General features: G+C 31.3%; 2 protein-coding genes across 4 annotated transcripts in view; both read right to left on the reverse strand.

Moving 5' to 3' along the window:
* The window catches only part of LOC114331340 (speckle targeted PIP5K1A-regulated poly(A) polymerase-like), a 54,634-nt gene extending 52,225 nt beyond the window's left edge, over positions 1–2,409 (reverse strand). Inside the window, exon 1 of one of the 2 annotated variants that reach the window (XM_028280880.2) lies at positions 2,222–2,409. The gene's annotated coding sequence lies outside the window, so the exon portion shown is untranslated. The remainder of the gene's footprint in view (positions 1–2,221) is intronic. The other variant, XM_050655848.1, reaches the window with a different exon arrangement.
* A 604-nt stretch (positions 2,410–3,013) lies between these two features.
* LOC126887941 (tRNA 2'-phosphotransferase 1) lies at positions 3,014–15,601 on the reverse strand. Of its 2 annotated transcripts, none has more exons than XM_050655886.1 (3): positions 15,547–15,601; positions 15,003–15,251; positions 3,014–5,872 (listed from the first exon to the last, which is right to left on the reverse strand). In XM_050655886.1, the coding sequence occupies exons 1-3, from the start codon at positions 15,553–15,555 to the stop codon at positions 5,837–5,839; spliced, it is 294 nt and encodes a 97-aa protein (XP_050511843.1). In that variant the 5' UTR covers positions 15,556–15,601; the 3' UTR covers positions 3,014–5,836. The 2 variants fall into 2 exon arrangements, with proteins under 2 accessions (XP_050511843.1, XP_050511846.1); XM_050655889.1 differs by having other exon boundaries at positions 3,016–5,805.
* Between the last annotated feature and the right edge of the window lie 1,414 nt (positions 15,602–17,015).

Below are 17,015 nucleotides of genomic sequence, written 5' to 3' on the forward strand. Positions count from 1 at the left end.
AACTGGCAGAGATTTTCGATGTTAGTTGCACATTGTAGCGAAACAGCTGTACTTTTAATCGTGCCATATGCATTTCGCATATAGTACAATGTAGAGGTTGTATACATTTTCTACAACCCCTTGGACTACCCCTGTCCGGATTTGGCATTAATAAATTATGGTAACCCTAATTATAGGACATTTAACAGAAGCTCGAAACAAATGACAATCCATGAAAAGCCCTATACCCATGAACGATCACATCAATCAATTATTTTGTATTTGCTGTCTTTTTCTATAAATAACAAACGTTTGTTATAGAAAAAGATAGCAAATACAAAATAAGTGATTGATGTGATCGTTCATGGGTATAGGACTTTTCATTCACAGTCATTTGTTTCGAGTTTCTGTCATATGTCATATAATCCGTGTATATTAATATTATACACAGATTATACAACATATGACAGAAGCTCGAAACAAATGACAATCGATGAAAAGCCCTATTCTTTCATTTTTCCGACTGTAGATACCGTTGCACTTCATTATCTACATCAGAGATCTAAGTTGACATTGTTGCCCAATTACAAAAAAATTTTGAATTCATTTTAAGTCCAATATATCACATAATTATTGCGAAGTAGATTATACAACAAAACAGATTAATATTGAATGTAAATAAATAAAAACATCAGAAATACCATAAATATCAATAACATCAGTAAATAATAAAAACAATAACTATAATAAAACAAAATACTTATTTGTTTGTGAAAAAGTTATTTCTTGGTGGCATTTTTATTATCATTGGAACTGTTTTAATGGGGAAATAAGCCACAATTTACTTGAAAAAATAACTTTATTAAGGTTTCTACTTCCACATCGGACGTCGTTGTTAAAATACAAAATGTTCATTATTATTTTATTTATTATTTATTTAAATATTATTTAATTATCCAGATTTAGCCATACGGCTCACACTCCCTCTAAGGGGAAAATTGACTCATCCCAGATACCTACGGTATCAAAAGGATTGAGCTCTGGTGGGACTTTTTCCGTGTTATCGAGCCCTAGGTGACTTGGAATGCAGGTGTATCTCCCAAAAATTTTCATACACTTCTGGCCGTCGCGAGTAGTACAGCTTTCTGCATGGTCTTATAAAGATGTTCATTCAGACCCAGCTTTTTTATGCTTTCGAGGAGGATCTTCGGAATGATTCCAGTAGTAGACATAATAATCAGTATCGTCTGGGTACTTTGCATTCTCCCTTGCCTTCGTATTTGAATTTCCAGATCTCTGTACTTGGCGATATTTTCAGTAAATTTACTACGTAGATTATTGATGTTATTTAATTTATTATTTATTTTATTATTATTATTATTTATGCATATTATTACCTGTAAATAATATTTCTTCTGATTGTTAATTGTAAAGGATAGAAAAATTACCATTTATTTTATTTTCTTTTAGAATCAGCTGAGAGAAGTGGTCTACAAAAACTAGGAAGGAAACGGAATATGTGGCTACGAAAAGGCAAAAGAAAGGTTTACAAAGCAAATGTGACACATTTTTATAGGAATATCAGTAAATTACATTAAAAAAATGTATGAAAAGATTTTGTGCAATAAAAATTTTTATATTAATTTATCAAGGATGTATTATTTGGTATGGCCACATATTGTCAGTGATGTGACAATACCTCCTATCTGTTTTTTCATGAGATTTGTAAGAGAGACTAAAAACTTGTTTGGGCCACCTCTTGTTTCATATATTTTTTGACTTGTTTTGTAGTAAATTCAACTATCTATTTACTACAAAACAAGTCAAAACTTACGTATGAAAACAGGAGGTGACCTTAAAAAAGTTTTTCGTCTCCTGCAAAACTCATGAAAAAACATATAGGAGGTATTCACATCACTGACGATATATTTCATAGAATGTCTAAAAAATATACTTTGAATATCCTAAGAACATTCGTAGACATTCATGGAATATTTCAACAAGACATTCAGTCTAAATAATATACTGTGAATGTTCAAAGAACATTCGTAGACATTCATGGAATGTTCCAACAAGACATTCAAGGAATGTTTAAAATGCTGACACAGCACTTTCCTGAGACTTTCCAGGGACGTTCGTGTGCTTTTGGGGACATTCCAGTAATGTTTTCAATGTCCTGTGTGTACGTTCTAGGAACATTCCTGGTATGTTTTGTGTTATTAGGGTGTACATGGGATCTTACCTTATTCTGATTTAAATCAAATTTCTTAAACTCCTGTCCAGAACTTTTATGAAATATTTTGGCAAAATAAAACCATTTTCATTTCCCGGACTCAAAACTACACCATTAGCAGATCTGTAAAATTTCAAATTATCACTTGTAGCTAATTTGAGATTAATATAAATAAAAACTTGGCAATTCTGTCTAACACCACTTATGACACTTTTATCACTGGGTAAACCTAGTGCAAAATGTATATGGTTTCTGTTAGCCCTGCTTATGCCTTCAATTTTGATACTTTCCCAATTTTTATAAAATGTTCCATGGATTACATCAATATTTTCATCACCATTTAAAGGTGTTAAGTTAGAATTATCCACTACCTGAAAGATGAAAATATGCTAAAACACAAAATTTGCACTACTGTTTTAAATAAAAATGTTCAAAGAAGAATACCACAAAATGTATACAATGTAGGCTATAGAGCTCCATTTTCCCGGCCCCTTTTGATTTTCCGGGAATCGAGTGTTGGTAATTTGGATTTCCCGGGAATCGGGAAATTTAAAAATAAAAAGGAGAAATTATTTTTGTTTTAATTTTTTAATGCAATTAGTATAAAAACGTATAAATTTTATTACAAATTAAAAATGTCTAGAAAAATTCAAAATTTTAAAGGAAATTTTAAAAATAGAAAAATTATAAATTTGTGTTTAATCTGAATTTTCGTTGTTTTTATTATTGAAATATGTTTTAAAAAACATAAATTGTTGAGTGTTCAGAATAGAATAGAAATATGCTTTATTGTCACTGAAAATACAAATTTTATGGACAAAGCTTAATTAAAGTCAGAAAAAATAAATAAATAATATCTAACAATAACAATAACAAATACAATTTTCTGAAATTTGATAAATCGTCAATATAAAAAAATATACATAAATACAAAATATAAGTTAATAAAGTAAAGAAAAAAAAATAAAATCAATATATTGCAACAATTTATAGAAATTGCAAAGTGAATATACAACAAAGTAAACTATTTATAGACATAGGAACTAATAAGTTTAAGCTGCTGCATGTGACACCCAAATATAGATAAGTTTGGTTACTTGTACATTACTGTAATTTCTTAGTTAGTCATTAAGAAACTCTTCTACTGAATAATATGGTCTTTTAGATAGATGAGCTTTTGTCATTTTACGGAACTTGGGGAAAGATGTTGCAGATTTGAGTTGTAAAGGAAGATGGTTGTATAGTTTTTTTGCGGAATATAATATAGATTTCTTTACTAACTCAGAGGACGGGATCGGTAAATAGACATCAAAATTTGAATTTCTGGTGGAGTAGTCATGACGAGGCCTTGCTGGAAAGACATGCATGTGTTTACGAATTAAGCAAACAGTTTCTAAAATATATAAAGATGTAAGGGTTAAAATGCCGTGATCTTTGAAGTAACTTCTGCAATGTGTTGTTCTTCTGAGGCCAAAGAGATACCTTATTGCTCTTTTTTGTAATTTAAAAATAACATCTAATTGGGCAGCTGTACTAGAACCCCAAAAAGGAAGACCATATCGAAGATGAGACTCGAACAAAGAAAAATATGTTAGTTTAGAAGATGCTAAATTAAGTTCTTTCGAAACAGATCTTATAGCATAGCAGGCTGAGGCGAGTTTCTTACTTAACACATCGATATGAAGGGACCATTTGAGGTTGCTGTCTAAAAAAATACCAAGAAATTTTACAGAATCAACGGTAGAGATCTGGCTGTTATTAACAAGCAGGGGTTGAAGAGTACTTTTATAGGATAATGCTACTGTCTTATCCACGTTAAAAGAGAGTAAATTAGAGTCAGACCAGGTTTTTATCGTAAGCAGGCTGGCTCTTTTTTTTTTGTAGGTACAGAAATTTGCTGAAATTGAAAACACACTTTCTGTTGATGTAGGTCTGATGCTTTTTAGTGCAGTGAGTAATTTTTTTAAACGTCCGGTCAGCTGATTTGCTCCAATATAATAACGTATTAAATTTCTTATGTACTAATTCCTCATAAACATAATTTTAATTCAAAATAAATATTTATGTTACAATTCTGGATCCTGGATGCTTCCAAATGAATCAGATCGTTGCATAAACAAAAGAATGTTTATGCTGACGGATATGATACATTCTGATTTAACGCCAAAATTCTTCTTCTTCTTATGCAATCCACTAATGGATGTTCACGATCACGTTTGACCATTTTTCTCTATCCCTTATGTATTAGGTCTCCTATGTTTCTTAGCCCTGTCTATTGTTTGACATTACGGAGCCATGACATTTTCTTCCTGTCCACTCCCCTTCTTCCTTCGATCTTTCCTTCAATTAAGGTTTGCAGAAACTGGTATCTTTCGTTTCTAATTAGGTGCCCCAGGTATGCCGTTTTTCTCTGTTTAATTGTGCATAGCAGTTGTCATTCTGTACCAATTCTTCTCAGGATTTCTTCATTTGTTATTCGTGAGGTCCAGGCAACTTAAGGGATTCGTCGATAAATCCACATCTCAAATGCCTCTACGCCAAAATTGGAAGGTTTAAAATATAATTGAAAAATAAATATTTTAAGTGGAATAATTTAAAATTATTATTAAGCAGACAGAGATAATAATTGTATCAGAATCATTCATTCATTGTGAGTTAGTAATATCTCCGCTCATAATTTACAATAAAATATTTTAAAAAATCCCGGGAAATTTGTAAGAATTGCCGGGAATCGGAATTTCCAATTTTTTACTGATTACCCGGGAAATTTATTCTGGGAATTTCCCGGGAATGCAGCTCTAGAGGCTACTGAAAACAGTGCACTCTGAGAATTGGCAACATTGATTTGATTTAATGATAATGCTGATACATTACTGGGATGAACCACATGCAGCCAGTTTATTTTTGTATACATGATATTTCTTCAAATGGCTATCCACCGTGGTCTGTGTTCATTGTCCCACACGGTGGATAGATGCATCAATTGTCATGAAGGAAACAGACATGAAAAAGAGAAAAGTCAAAGAAGCAGCCCTCATGCAACTAAATGAAGAAAAATGTGTAGCGAATCCATCAGTAGAATGCAACGTACTTTGGTTGCCAATACTTAAAGAAGTGAACAACAAAAACATACCAATAATAGAGCACAAGGAAACGCGAAGCACATAATATCACCATCATACACTACACATATAAACGAGCGGCACACACTCAAAAAAACGCTTATTTTTTTTATTAAATAGATGGGATCACATCATTACAGCATTATAATAACATTATATTTTTAATATAATTTATCTTATAACTACACTCTAAAATACAATACTTAGAAATAATTCTAGAGTTTACTATAAATCATGGTTTTAAATTGATTTAAACTTAAATTAAAAGGATCTATATCACAGTGACTATTTAAAAATCTTAAGGTTCTATCAAATGGATTATTGCAGGCATAATTGGTAGCATGAAAGTTTATATGAAAAAGTTCAAAAGATCTTAGTCTATGCTGTGGAATATTGAAGCTTATTTTTCTCGAGATACTGTCCACAGAGGTGAATGGCCAATTTTAGTCATACTGTCTGTTTTTGTTTGTGCTGAAAACAAAAATGAGGTTTATTTTGTCTTTCATGTGGGGAACATTGTCAAAATCGCAATTTTACCCTAAAAATAAAAAAAAAAATGAAATTACTTTTTTTGCGTTTACCTCGCTACAACTCTGTTCGATTTTAATATTTTTCTGAAATTTTTACAGTGTATAGCTCTAACATTATTTCTGAAGACAACGGTACCTGTTTCTAGCTATTAGTCTCATTCTGATAAAGGTTATCAATTTTTTAAAGTAAAAGGTGCAGATTTGTGCATTGCAAAGTTTAATCGCAAAAATTTTAGCTTTTTAACAACGTCTATAGACGTTGCATTTTCCCTAGTCTACTTTGCAAAATGCATATAGTGTCACAACACTTGCTTATACATTTGAAGCACTGTCCGTCAACGTGTTAATCATGTTTATGTTAAAATATAGAGTACAAGGAAGTTTTCTGGAAAGTTATAGATCAAAATGTTTTATAGAAAAAAAATAGTGCAACTTTTAATATCGACATTAGAAATCCCCAAAATAACGCTTATTTTTCGAGATACTGACCATTGGTGGTAAATGAGTAATTTTGGTTTATGTTTTTGACGGTGTTGAAAACAAAATTTATTTTAAATTTTAGGTGGGGGAATATTTTCAAAATCGCAATTTTACCCTAAAAATTAAAAAAAAATTAAATCACATTTTTTGAGTTTAAATAACAACAATTTGGTGGTTGTGTTTGCACACACCTTATCCATGAATTATTGTTATTAATAACTGTAATGACATAGCATTGATTAGCAGAAACTTAAACAGTTTAAAGAAAGAATTTGCGAAGTTGTGCAAGGAAGCATCCAAGGGGGTTTGGTAATAATTAAACAAATAAAACAATAAAATAAAACAAAATACCTAATATGGTCAAAAAAATGTAGTTAATGTGATAAGGTTAAATATTGGTGAATATGAGTGTGAAAAGGTAGAAAGAACACTTTAAATATCTTGGGGTCTCAGTTAATGGAACTAACTATAGAAACATAGTAATAAATGAAAGAATCCTGGCTGGAAACAGAACTTCCTGGAAATACGACAACTTCCTAAAAGATAAGAAGCTTACTCAGAATACTAAACTGAAAATTTATACAGCATCAATAACTATTATACCAGTAATCACATCATATTATGGCACTTAAGGGGGGGGGGGGTATGGTTTGAAATCAACATATCAAGCACATTTTTGTGAATTTTTTTCGAAGCTATGGTACAATTATTTTATTTTTAAATTAAATAAACATATTAAGTACAATTCAAAGAATATTTAGAAAAAAAATCAATCCAAGATATTGAAAAGTAAGTCATTGGTGACAAATTTTGACAGGCAGCTCACAAAAAAATGGATTTTGCGGTGGACATCAGAACTCGTCACTAGATCATACGAAACAAAAAATTCAAAAAGATTTAATTAGCTTATGAGTTTTACGAGGTCACAACGTCGAGTTTTTTTATTTTTAATGATTTTTGAATTTTTGGCATAACTCAGAAATCAAAAAATTGAAATTTTTTGTAAAAATTTTGTGAAGATCAACAGATTTATTATTGTTGAACAAAAAATAAGCAAAAAAAGAAGAATATCTCGACGTTGTTACCTCATGAAATGTCTCAAGAAAATATGTACAAAATATCAGGTAGATCGGCCGAGTAGTTTTTCAGTTACAATGTCCACCGCATTTGAAGAAGTAGTTTTGAGAAAAATGCGTTTAAAGTTTTGACAACTGCATCTTCATCTTATTTGTCTGCCAAATCGTAAAGTGATGCACATTGAAATATGTTTTTTGAATCGAGGAGTAATCTACAAAAGAGAAGGCGAACAGTTGTTTAACATTTCTCACCGTCGCGGCAAAGCGAGTCGAAGGTAGGGATATTCAACACGCTGTATCTCTGGTAATTTTACTCCGATTATTCTGAAATTTTCAGAGAGTATTCTTGAAAGTATGCACTTTTATTTGAAATAATAAAAAAAATTTAAAAATTTCAAACCATACCCCCCTTAAGTAATGTGCCTGACACGGAAAGTTGAAAAAACATTGAGTATCCCAGAGAGAAAAATTATTAGGAGAATAGCAGACCTACTAAACTTAAGTAATAATGAATTTAGAAAACTGATGAACTACGAAGTAAGAGAACTTCTTAAAGGAGAAGACATTGTCAAATTTTTCAAGGCACAGAAACTCAAATGGAGGGGGTCATATAGAAAGGAGAAATCCATAAGCAGTTATCACGAAAATCAACAAATGCAGACCAGTATCTGGCAGACCATGAGGAACACCAAAAACAAGATGGGAGAACCAGATAATTGATGACCTTAAGAAGATGCGAGGTAGAGAATGGGTAACCATAAGCAAAAACAGGAATGAATGCAAAAATATTGCAGAAGACATCAAGTCACACAACCAATAGGGAACTTGCATAAAATTTTAAATTCGAAAAAATGTTATAAAGCACAACAGAACATAATTGTACCACAAAACATGTATCGAAGATAAAAAAAGAATGTGTGTGTACTTTGTATGCACGTAAGAAGTTATAGATGGCGGATGGGGGAGAAGAACAAGATGGCCGCCGATAAAGTTCGCGGTTTAGATATCCTAAAGAAACTTTGTAAAGGTTGTAGCAAAAATGTAAAATCTGGTGTGTGTTGTGCTAAATGTAATTCAGTTTATCACTCCAGTTGCGCAGAGAGAGCAAAAACGTGCTGCAGTGAAAATATTACTGAAAATTTTCATGCTGAAAAAGGTGATGTCAACCTAACCTCAACTTCAATAGAAGAATATTCTTTAAAAGAAGAAAATAAATTATTAAGAGCAACAATACAAGATAAAAACACTATAATAGTAGACAAGGAAGTCTTAATAAAACTTTTGAATGAGAAAATAGTATCTCTAGAAGAAAAAATGAATCAGTTACAAAAAGATAAACAGATGGACAAAAAACAGCCCAAGGGTAATAAAAACAATAGTCTTGTCGTACCACAGCAATCTACCTTGATTTTAACAAAACAACAAGAGGCTTCAGCAGACAAACATGGACAACTTCAAGGAAACTCTACGAAAATTAATGAGAATGTCATACAAGGTCAGTCAAAAATAAATGAACAAGTTGTTAGTTTAGAAATTATGAAGACACAAACTCAGCTAATAATGAATGATGTGTTAAACATTAATAATGACGAGACAATAAAACCTGATGATTCAAGACTAACTGTTAAGTCTTCACATGAAAATCTTGTAAAACAAACTCAAATTAATAATACAACGAATCAAAATGCTCCATCATCGTCAAGTAAAAATCAACATATGGATGGTTGGAAAACTCAAAGAAAAAGGGGTTTCTTAAAAAATAAACGACCAGCACCCATTCAAGGCAAAAGAAATGGAACTTCTAATCTTAAAATTGCCCCCAGTGTGTCTAGTTATAGTTGGATTTTCTTGTCAGGTCTCACTGACGATTCAACAGCAAAGGATGTGCAATCATACATGCAAGAAAATGGGGTTCAAAATAGTGTCATAGAAAAGTTGCGCACAAAGAAAAAGTTCATTAGCTCTTTTAAAATTGGAGTAACACAAGAGAGCGTGCCCACAGTCCTAACTCCTGATTTTTGGCCAGTCGGTCTTTATGTTAGTGAATTTTTAAACCTGAAGAATCTAGCACCTCAATAGATAGGTTAAATAATCAACTTGAAAAAATTACTTCTGACCAGGTGTGTATAGTGCACCAAAACCTTCAATCTATAGGAACAAGTCATGATGCTCTTCAAGAATTTCTAAACGATGAAAAAAATGTTCTTGCTATGTGTGTGAGCGAACATTGGAAAACCATCGATCAATTGTCCGCATATAATTTGGTGGGATATTCACTGGCATCAGCATTTTGCAGGCAAAATGGATATGGAGGCACAGCAATTTTTTTAAGGAATGGTATAGAGTACGTACATAGAAGTGACATAACCATATTTGGCGATGAAGAATGTTTTGAGTGTTCTGCCGTAGAACTCTCATTTTATAAAAAAAAGGTCATAATCATATGTATATACAGAACAAGCACAAAACCTGTTCATGACTTTTTAGTAAAACTTGAGTCAGTTCTAAATATACTACTGAATGAGCAATGCACATGTTTTATTGCTGGAGATTTTAATTTAGATATAATGAATGTTAAGGACAGTAATGCTAAAGATTTCAGTGAATTGTTGCAGTCTTTTAATTTTGCTCCTTCTATTTTAGAATATACACGGGTAAGTAGGACTTCTCAAAGTTGTATTGACAATATTTACACTAATATAAACGTTTTTGATGCAGAGGTGGTAGGCACTCATATGTCTGACCATACTGCCCAGAAGGTGTCCTTTACTTTGCAAATAAGTGGAAAACTCAAAAAAGTTAAAAAAAGAATTTTTTCAATTACAAATAAAAATAACTTCAAGTCTATGCTTTTTAGTCAAAAATGGGACTCAGTGTTTTTTACCCCTGAATCACTGGTAAATGAGCAATGGGATGCTTTTGTCAGTATTGTTGGGTCTACCTTTGATTATTGCTTTCCTATAGTCTCAGTTCAGCAAAAATGTACGGCAAAAAAAATACTAAAACCTAATCAGCAGGTTGCTGCATGTAAGAATGAGCTAGACATCCTTCTAGTGCTTAGTAGGTCTGACAGGGTCTATAGTGAGGCTTACAAAACAAAGAAGCAGGAATACAATCGTCTCCTGAGCGATGCAAGAAGTGCTCATTATGAAGAGCGTATAAATAACAGTGAAAGCAAATCAAAATGCGTTTGGCAGATTGTTAGGGAAATTAATGGTACAGTTACAGAATATGTCGATCAAACTTCGAATATTAGTGGTAAGCCTGAGGATATTTGTAATAACTTTAACAAATTTGTACTTCATGCAGGTCCTAATTTAATAAAAACTCAACCTCAAGCCACTTTTTCATGCAGTATTCCATATAACACCAAATCTTTTTTTCTTATACCAGTAACTATTTCTGAAATTCTTAATATCATCTCAAAGCTAAAAAATAAAAAAAGTGCAGGTTATGATGGGATCTCAGCGAATCTGTTGAAACATTGTGCAGAAGAGATTGCAGAACCATTGTGCCACATTATTAATAACTCTTTTAAGTATGGTATTTTCCCTAACCAACTAAAGTTAGCTCTAGTGAAACCTTTACATAAAAAGGGAGATAAAACCAAATTGGAAAATTATAGACCCATCAGTTTACTACCGACATTTTCAAAAATTTTCGAAATAGCAATGTGCACAAGACTTATAGCCTTTTTCAATGATGACCACCTAATTGCTGAATCACAACATGGATATCTCAAGGGAAGGTCTGTTGAAACAGCTACATACGAATTCGTGGATAAGATTTTGAATGGATGGGAGAACGGGGAGATTTCCTTGGGAATGTTCCTGGACTTATCAAAAGCGTTTGACAGCATAGATCATCATATTTTGATCAACAAACTAGAAAGATATGGAATTCGTGGCCCTGCTCGGGACTGGATAAGAGATTACCTCACTGACAGACGACAAAAAGTTATTATAACTCGAGAAGGACAACAGTTTTCTTCAGAAGAAGGGAATTTACAACTTGGTATTGCTCAGGGCAGTGTCATGGGACCACTTCTTTTTGTTTTCTACATTAACAATCTTGGTAGCGAAATACTGAGCAGTGAGTCTCACCTTGTGAATTTTGCAGATGATGCAAACTTATTAACATTAGCATCAACGTTTGAGGATCTTCTGAGTATTTCTTCAGATCACTTAAAAACAGCTCAGAATTGGTTCTTAAAAAATAAATTGGTTTTAAATACTGAGAAGACTAACTGTGTTTGTTTTCACACAAAGCAAAATAATGAGATAATTCCAGAGGAGATTGAGTTGGATGATCAAACTGTTGTATTATCAACAAATACAAAATTCTTGGGTATTTACATAGATCAACATCTAAATTGGTCAGAGCATCTGTGTGTTGTTCGCAAGAGAATCAACATGGCATGTTATTCATTACGAGTAATGTCTAAGTATTTGAATTTACAACACCTTAAGACAGTTTATTTTGCAAACATCTACTCAGTGCTCAGATATGGTATTATTTTCTGGGGCGGAGGAACTGATGTTGATAGAGTATTCATTGCTCAGAAGAGAGCAATAAGAACAATGCTCAAGATAAAAGCTCGAAGGACCTGTAGGGGAAAATTTAAGGAGTTAAGATTATTAACTGTGGCAGGGCTTTATATATATGAGTGTTTACTGTTCCTGTTCAAGAATAGGGATAGGTTTACACATTCTGAGCCAAAACACAGCATACCCACTAGGTATGTAGGGCTCAATTTTCCTATACATAGGCTAGTCGCAACAGAGAGGGGACCTACATATTCGTGTATAAAATTTTTTAACAAATTGCCTGTTAGAATTAAATTGCAACAGAATTTTAATATATTTAGAACTGAAATAAAAAGCATTTTATTGGATTTAGAACCATATTCTGTGTATGAGTTTTTAAATCACACATTTTAACTTTTAACTCATAGTATTTGTAATTGTAATTTTGTATGTATATTAGACACTTATTATTCAATTGTGACAATTTGCTGTAAGTGTGTTGTTTACAATTTTTTTAATAAAAGATATTTTGAATTTGAATTTGAAATTTGAATTTGAATATAATTATAACAGAATAAAACACACACACACATTGAAAAATGCCACAAATGATTTCTGAACAATAATTGTTGGAAAAATTTTAATTAAATACGTATTTTCTTAAAAAAATTATATAATAATATACTTACAATCATAAAATGTATAAAAAAAATAAAAAAATAAAAGTGTGTATTGGGGATTGACCCAAAAAACTTCAAAAAGTTGTTTTTGTGTTCCGTTTGGCCCCTAAAGACGATTCTAAATTCAAATTATTGCAGCTAGCCCAAAACACGTTGTGACGTCATATGATTATATGTTTACGTTCTGCACCAACAAAGTAAACAAAATTGTATATAATTTTAAATTAGACATTATAAACGTCAGTAGAAAACACGTTTGATAAATTTGAACTATTTTAAATCCATAGAAAACTTGTACTTTTAGAAAATGGCACTAAACAACACTTATGGTGTTTTCTTTTATTTTCCATAGTAAACCTTCTTTCCTTCCTTCAAAAACTGTATCAAACTCCAATCTCAACAAACTGGTATATATTATTACAATGACATACATGTCATTAGAATATAAATATTTTTCCCTTATTCCGTGACGATGAGCGGGCCAAATACCCAAGTAGGTGGAGGCCAATAAACTAAAGAAGAAGAAAAGAATACACCTACAGGTAAGAATACAGGTTGTTTAAACTATTTTAAAATACAGAAGACTTAAACTTGTACTTCTAAATTATGAGTTTTTGAAGCGTGAAATTTTGGAAATCTCATTTTTAAACAAAACTGAACAATATTATGTAATAAAAAAATGTACAGGTTCCCTATTGTAAAATGTTAATGCAGACTAATTCACTCTGCAAGGAGTGTAAATGCCCTGATAATGATGATGATATAATTTGTATTTTGTTAAATGACAATAATTGTAAATATGGGCTGACAACCAGTAATAGATCTGTAATCTGTGTGAGTTCTCAATTAATATGTTCTCTCTAATAAATCACAGAAGATAATGATTTTAAATGTATTTTGCGATTCAGTGAAGTTAAATATTTTCTTCAATATAAATGATATTTTTTAAACAAAACTGAACAATATTATGTAATAAAAAAATGTACAGGTTCCCTATTGTAAAATGTTAATGCAGACTAATTCACTCTGCAAGGAGTGTAAATGCCCTGATAATGATGATGATATAATTTGTATTTTGTTAAATGACAATAATTGTAAATATGGGCTGACAACCAGTAATAGATCTGTAATCTGTGTGAGTTCTCAATTAATATGTTCTCTCTAATAAATCACAGAAGATAATGATTTTAAATGTATTTTGCGATTCAGTGAAGTTAAATATTATCTTCAATATAAATGATATTTTCCAGACCTAGTGATCCTAGTATGAGAAATAAGGAAAATAGGTTAATTTGCACATGAATGAAACAAGCTTTTGAGGTTAGAATAGTTTCATAGTGCTCAAAACAACCCTTAACTTTAGCTATGAACATACAGTCCCTGGCCATATTATTATGACCACCTATGAATTTTTACAAAAATGAACTATTCCACTAGGTAAGTTTTGTTTAAAATATTATTTTTAAATTTAGTTTTGTTATGCAATGTTAATGTTATGCATTAACTATAATATATTTAATAATAAACAACAATAAAATATTTGAAAATATTACATATTTATATTTTTTAATATTTCGTTGAACTTCTGACCTTAATCAGATGGAAAATATTTGGGAGCTATTAACAAGAGAAATTTCAGATGAAAAGGTCACTAGCGAAATTGTTTTGATTAAAGAACTAATATATCATTGAAACCACAATGACAAATTAAAGCAAAAAAAATTTACCTGCATTCAAAGTATGCCAAGACAGGTACTAGCGGTAATCAAAGTTAGAGGGAGCTCAGCAAAATATTTAAAAATGCAAATATGTGATATTTTCAAATGGTTTATTGCTGTTTATTATTAAATGTATTATATTTGATAATAAACACAAATAAAACATTTCAAAATATCACATATTTTTATTTTTTCAATATTTTGTTGAGCCCCCTTTAACTTTGGTTAGTGCTTGTGTATCCGTCTTAACATACTCTGAATGTAGCTATTTTTAATTTTGCTTTGATTTGTCATTGTGTTTTCAATGATATATTAGTTCTTTAATCAAAACAATTTCGTTAGCGACCTTTTCATCGGAAAATACTCGTTTTAAAAGCTCCCAAATATTTTCCATCTGATTAAGGTCAGAAGTTCAACAAAATATTAAAAAGTATATAAATATGTAATATTTTCAAATGTTTTATTGGTGTTTATTATTAAATATAATATAATTAATGTATAACATAAACATTACATCAGAGAATTTAATTTAAAAATCATATTTTAAACAAAACGTACCTAGTGGAATAGTTGATTTTTGTAAAAATTCATAGGTGGTCATAATAATATGGCCAGGGACTGTAACTCATACAATACAGAAAATGATTAATAGACTTACTGGTATGGAATGTCCTTGGTTTGCACAAATTTCTAGTACACCATTACTGTTTCTTAAACCAAATCTTTGTTTATCATTTGAAACAACCACCCTTTCCACATCTGTTGTAGAATATTTCCTTAGAGAAGGATGTTTTAGGATTACGGAGACTGGTATGTAACCATCCACTAGTATTGGGAGTCCTAATTTTATAGCTCCATGACGAAGTATCCAACATAAGGTTTTACTCAAATGAGTATCATTATTTTCCTACAACAATAGAGTATTATTTGCTCATATGCAAACAAAAACTTAAACACAAATACTAACGTTAAACTTAAATATTATATTATTAAACATTAGAGTTAAGTATTTTACAATATAGTTAGAATAGCTATCTCTTACATTCATCAGTTTAGGAACTACAGTCAATTTTTAATACTTAAGTATGTTTACACAAGAACAATATCATTCTTAACACAATGTACTTTTTCGATATCTTCAATCTGCAGTTTAAAATTAAATTGGGATAAAAAAAATCTAATTTTATAATTTATAAACATACAATTTGCATTTTGCACTTGAAAACTCCTGTCAAGTGAAGTCAAAGTCAAAGTGAGAAGTGAGAAGTTAGCAGTTAGTAGAGAGTTATTTGCCAAGGTCTTTTAAGTCGACCTGTAATAAAAGATCCTTTATTTTGACATATAAGCATGCGCAGTATTGCGTCTTTTATTTTTGTCTTTTAATAAAATACAGGCCGCCTGTATTACTGCGTTTGCAATACCACTCTTTTTAGACCCGTCCTGTATTTGTCCTTTATTAAAGTATCCTGTAATAAAGGATCCTTTATTTGCCGGTGGCAATAACTCTCTAGTAATAGTTAGAACCACAGAACAAATTACCAGAGACATGTTAAGGATAGACTTGGCTAGGTATATGCCACTCAATGCATCGAGGTGTATCGTCGACATAGGATTGAGTGGCCTAGCCATCTTTGTCAGTCACATGGGCAGGATCGCTTGGTTAAAAGAGATAGATAGACCACCGATCGACTGTTTCCTTGCTGTTCCCGCGTTACGCTTTTTTGGTGAGTATGCCGAGTCTACATGTCAAACGCTACGTGAGCTTTTCATTCACATTCACAGTCACAGTCAAATCAAATGCTTAAGGCTGTATGACACGTATCATTTCTAATATCGTTTCTGATATCGTTTCTTGTATACATTTTCTTGTATCATTTCTTGTACGTAAATTTGTGCCCTGTATGACACTATGCAAGTTCTTGTATCGAAAACTGTATGAAATTCGGCACGTGATTGGTCGAAATTTTGTTTGTCACCCTGTCACGTTACATTGGTATGGTAGTACTGCGTCTACAGCTGATTTTAAGGATTTTATAAAATTTATAAACTTTTAAAAACAAATATTTTAATGTTATAATAACCAGAATTTTTACGTTGACTGTTGATTATTTGTGTTTTTTATTTTGTTTTGATATTTGTGCTAAAATATTTGCATTATAATTATCTTCAGTTTGATCCAAATTGGAACTATTGTATTTTCCTCTAAAAAATTATGCAATATGAAACCCAAAGTTATTCTAAATATATGGTTATTAGTAGAACAGTAGTCCATACCAAACGGTATATTAAGTATCAATAAAATATTTATAAATAATACCTACAAAACACAAATAAATTCATCAAGACATAAATCATATGATCTCATTTTCAGCCGCCATTATGACATTTAGAAGTTTTACCAGCAGGTTTTACGTTTTTGCTCTTTGCGCAGAAATTGGCGCAGTTATTGTACAAGAATCTGTGCCTGACACAAATTCTTGTATCGTTTCTGATATCGTTTCTTGTATCTGTGTATGACACTATACATTTTTTTGACATATCAGAAACGATATTAGAAATGATACAAGAAAATGCATAGTGTCATACAGCCATTAGACCACAGATCACCTACCTCCTCTAGATGTTTCACGATAACGCTTTGGTTAAATATAAAAAACAGCGCTCCATGCCG

This window comes from Diabrotica virgifera, chromosome 1 (assembly GCF_917563875.1).
Source record: "Diabrotica virgifera virgifera chromosome 1, PGI_DIABVI_V3a".
In the NCBI taxonomy this organism is placed as follows: Eukaryota; Metazoa; Arthropoda; class Insecta; order Coleoptera; family Chrysomelidae; genus Diabrotica; species Diabrotica virgifera.

Excerpts from the sequence above, each read along its gene's own strand:
- LOC126887941 (XM_050655886.1), bottom strand. Across the intron at positions 5,873-15,002 it reads ACCAAGGACATTCCATACCA|GGTAAAATTGCGATTTTGAC; the intron begins GTAAGTCTATTA and ends TTTTATTTTTAG.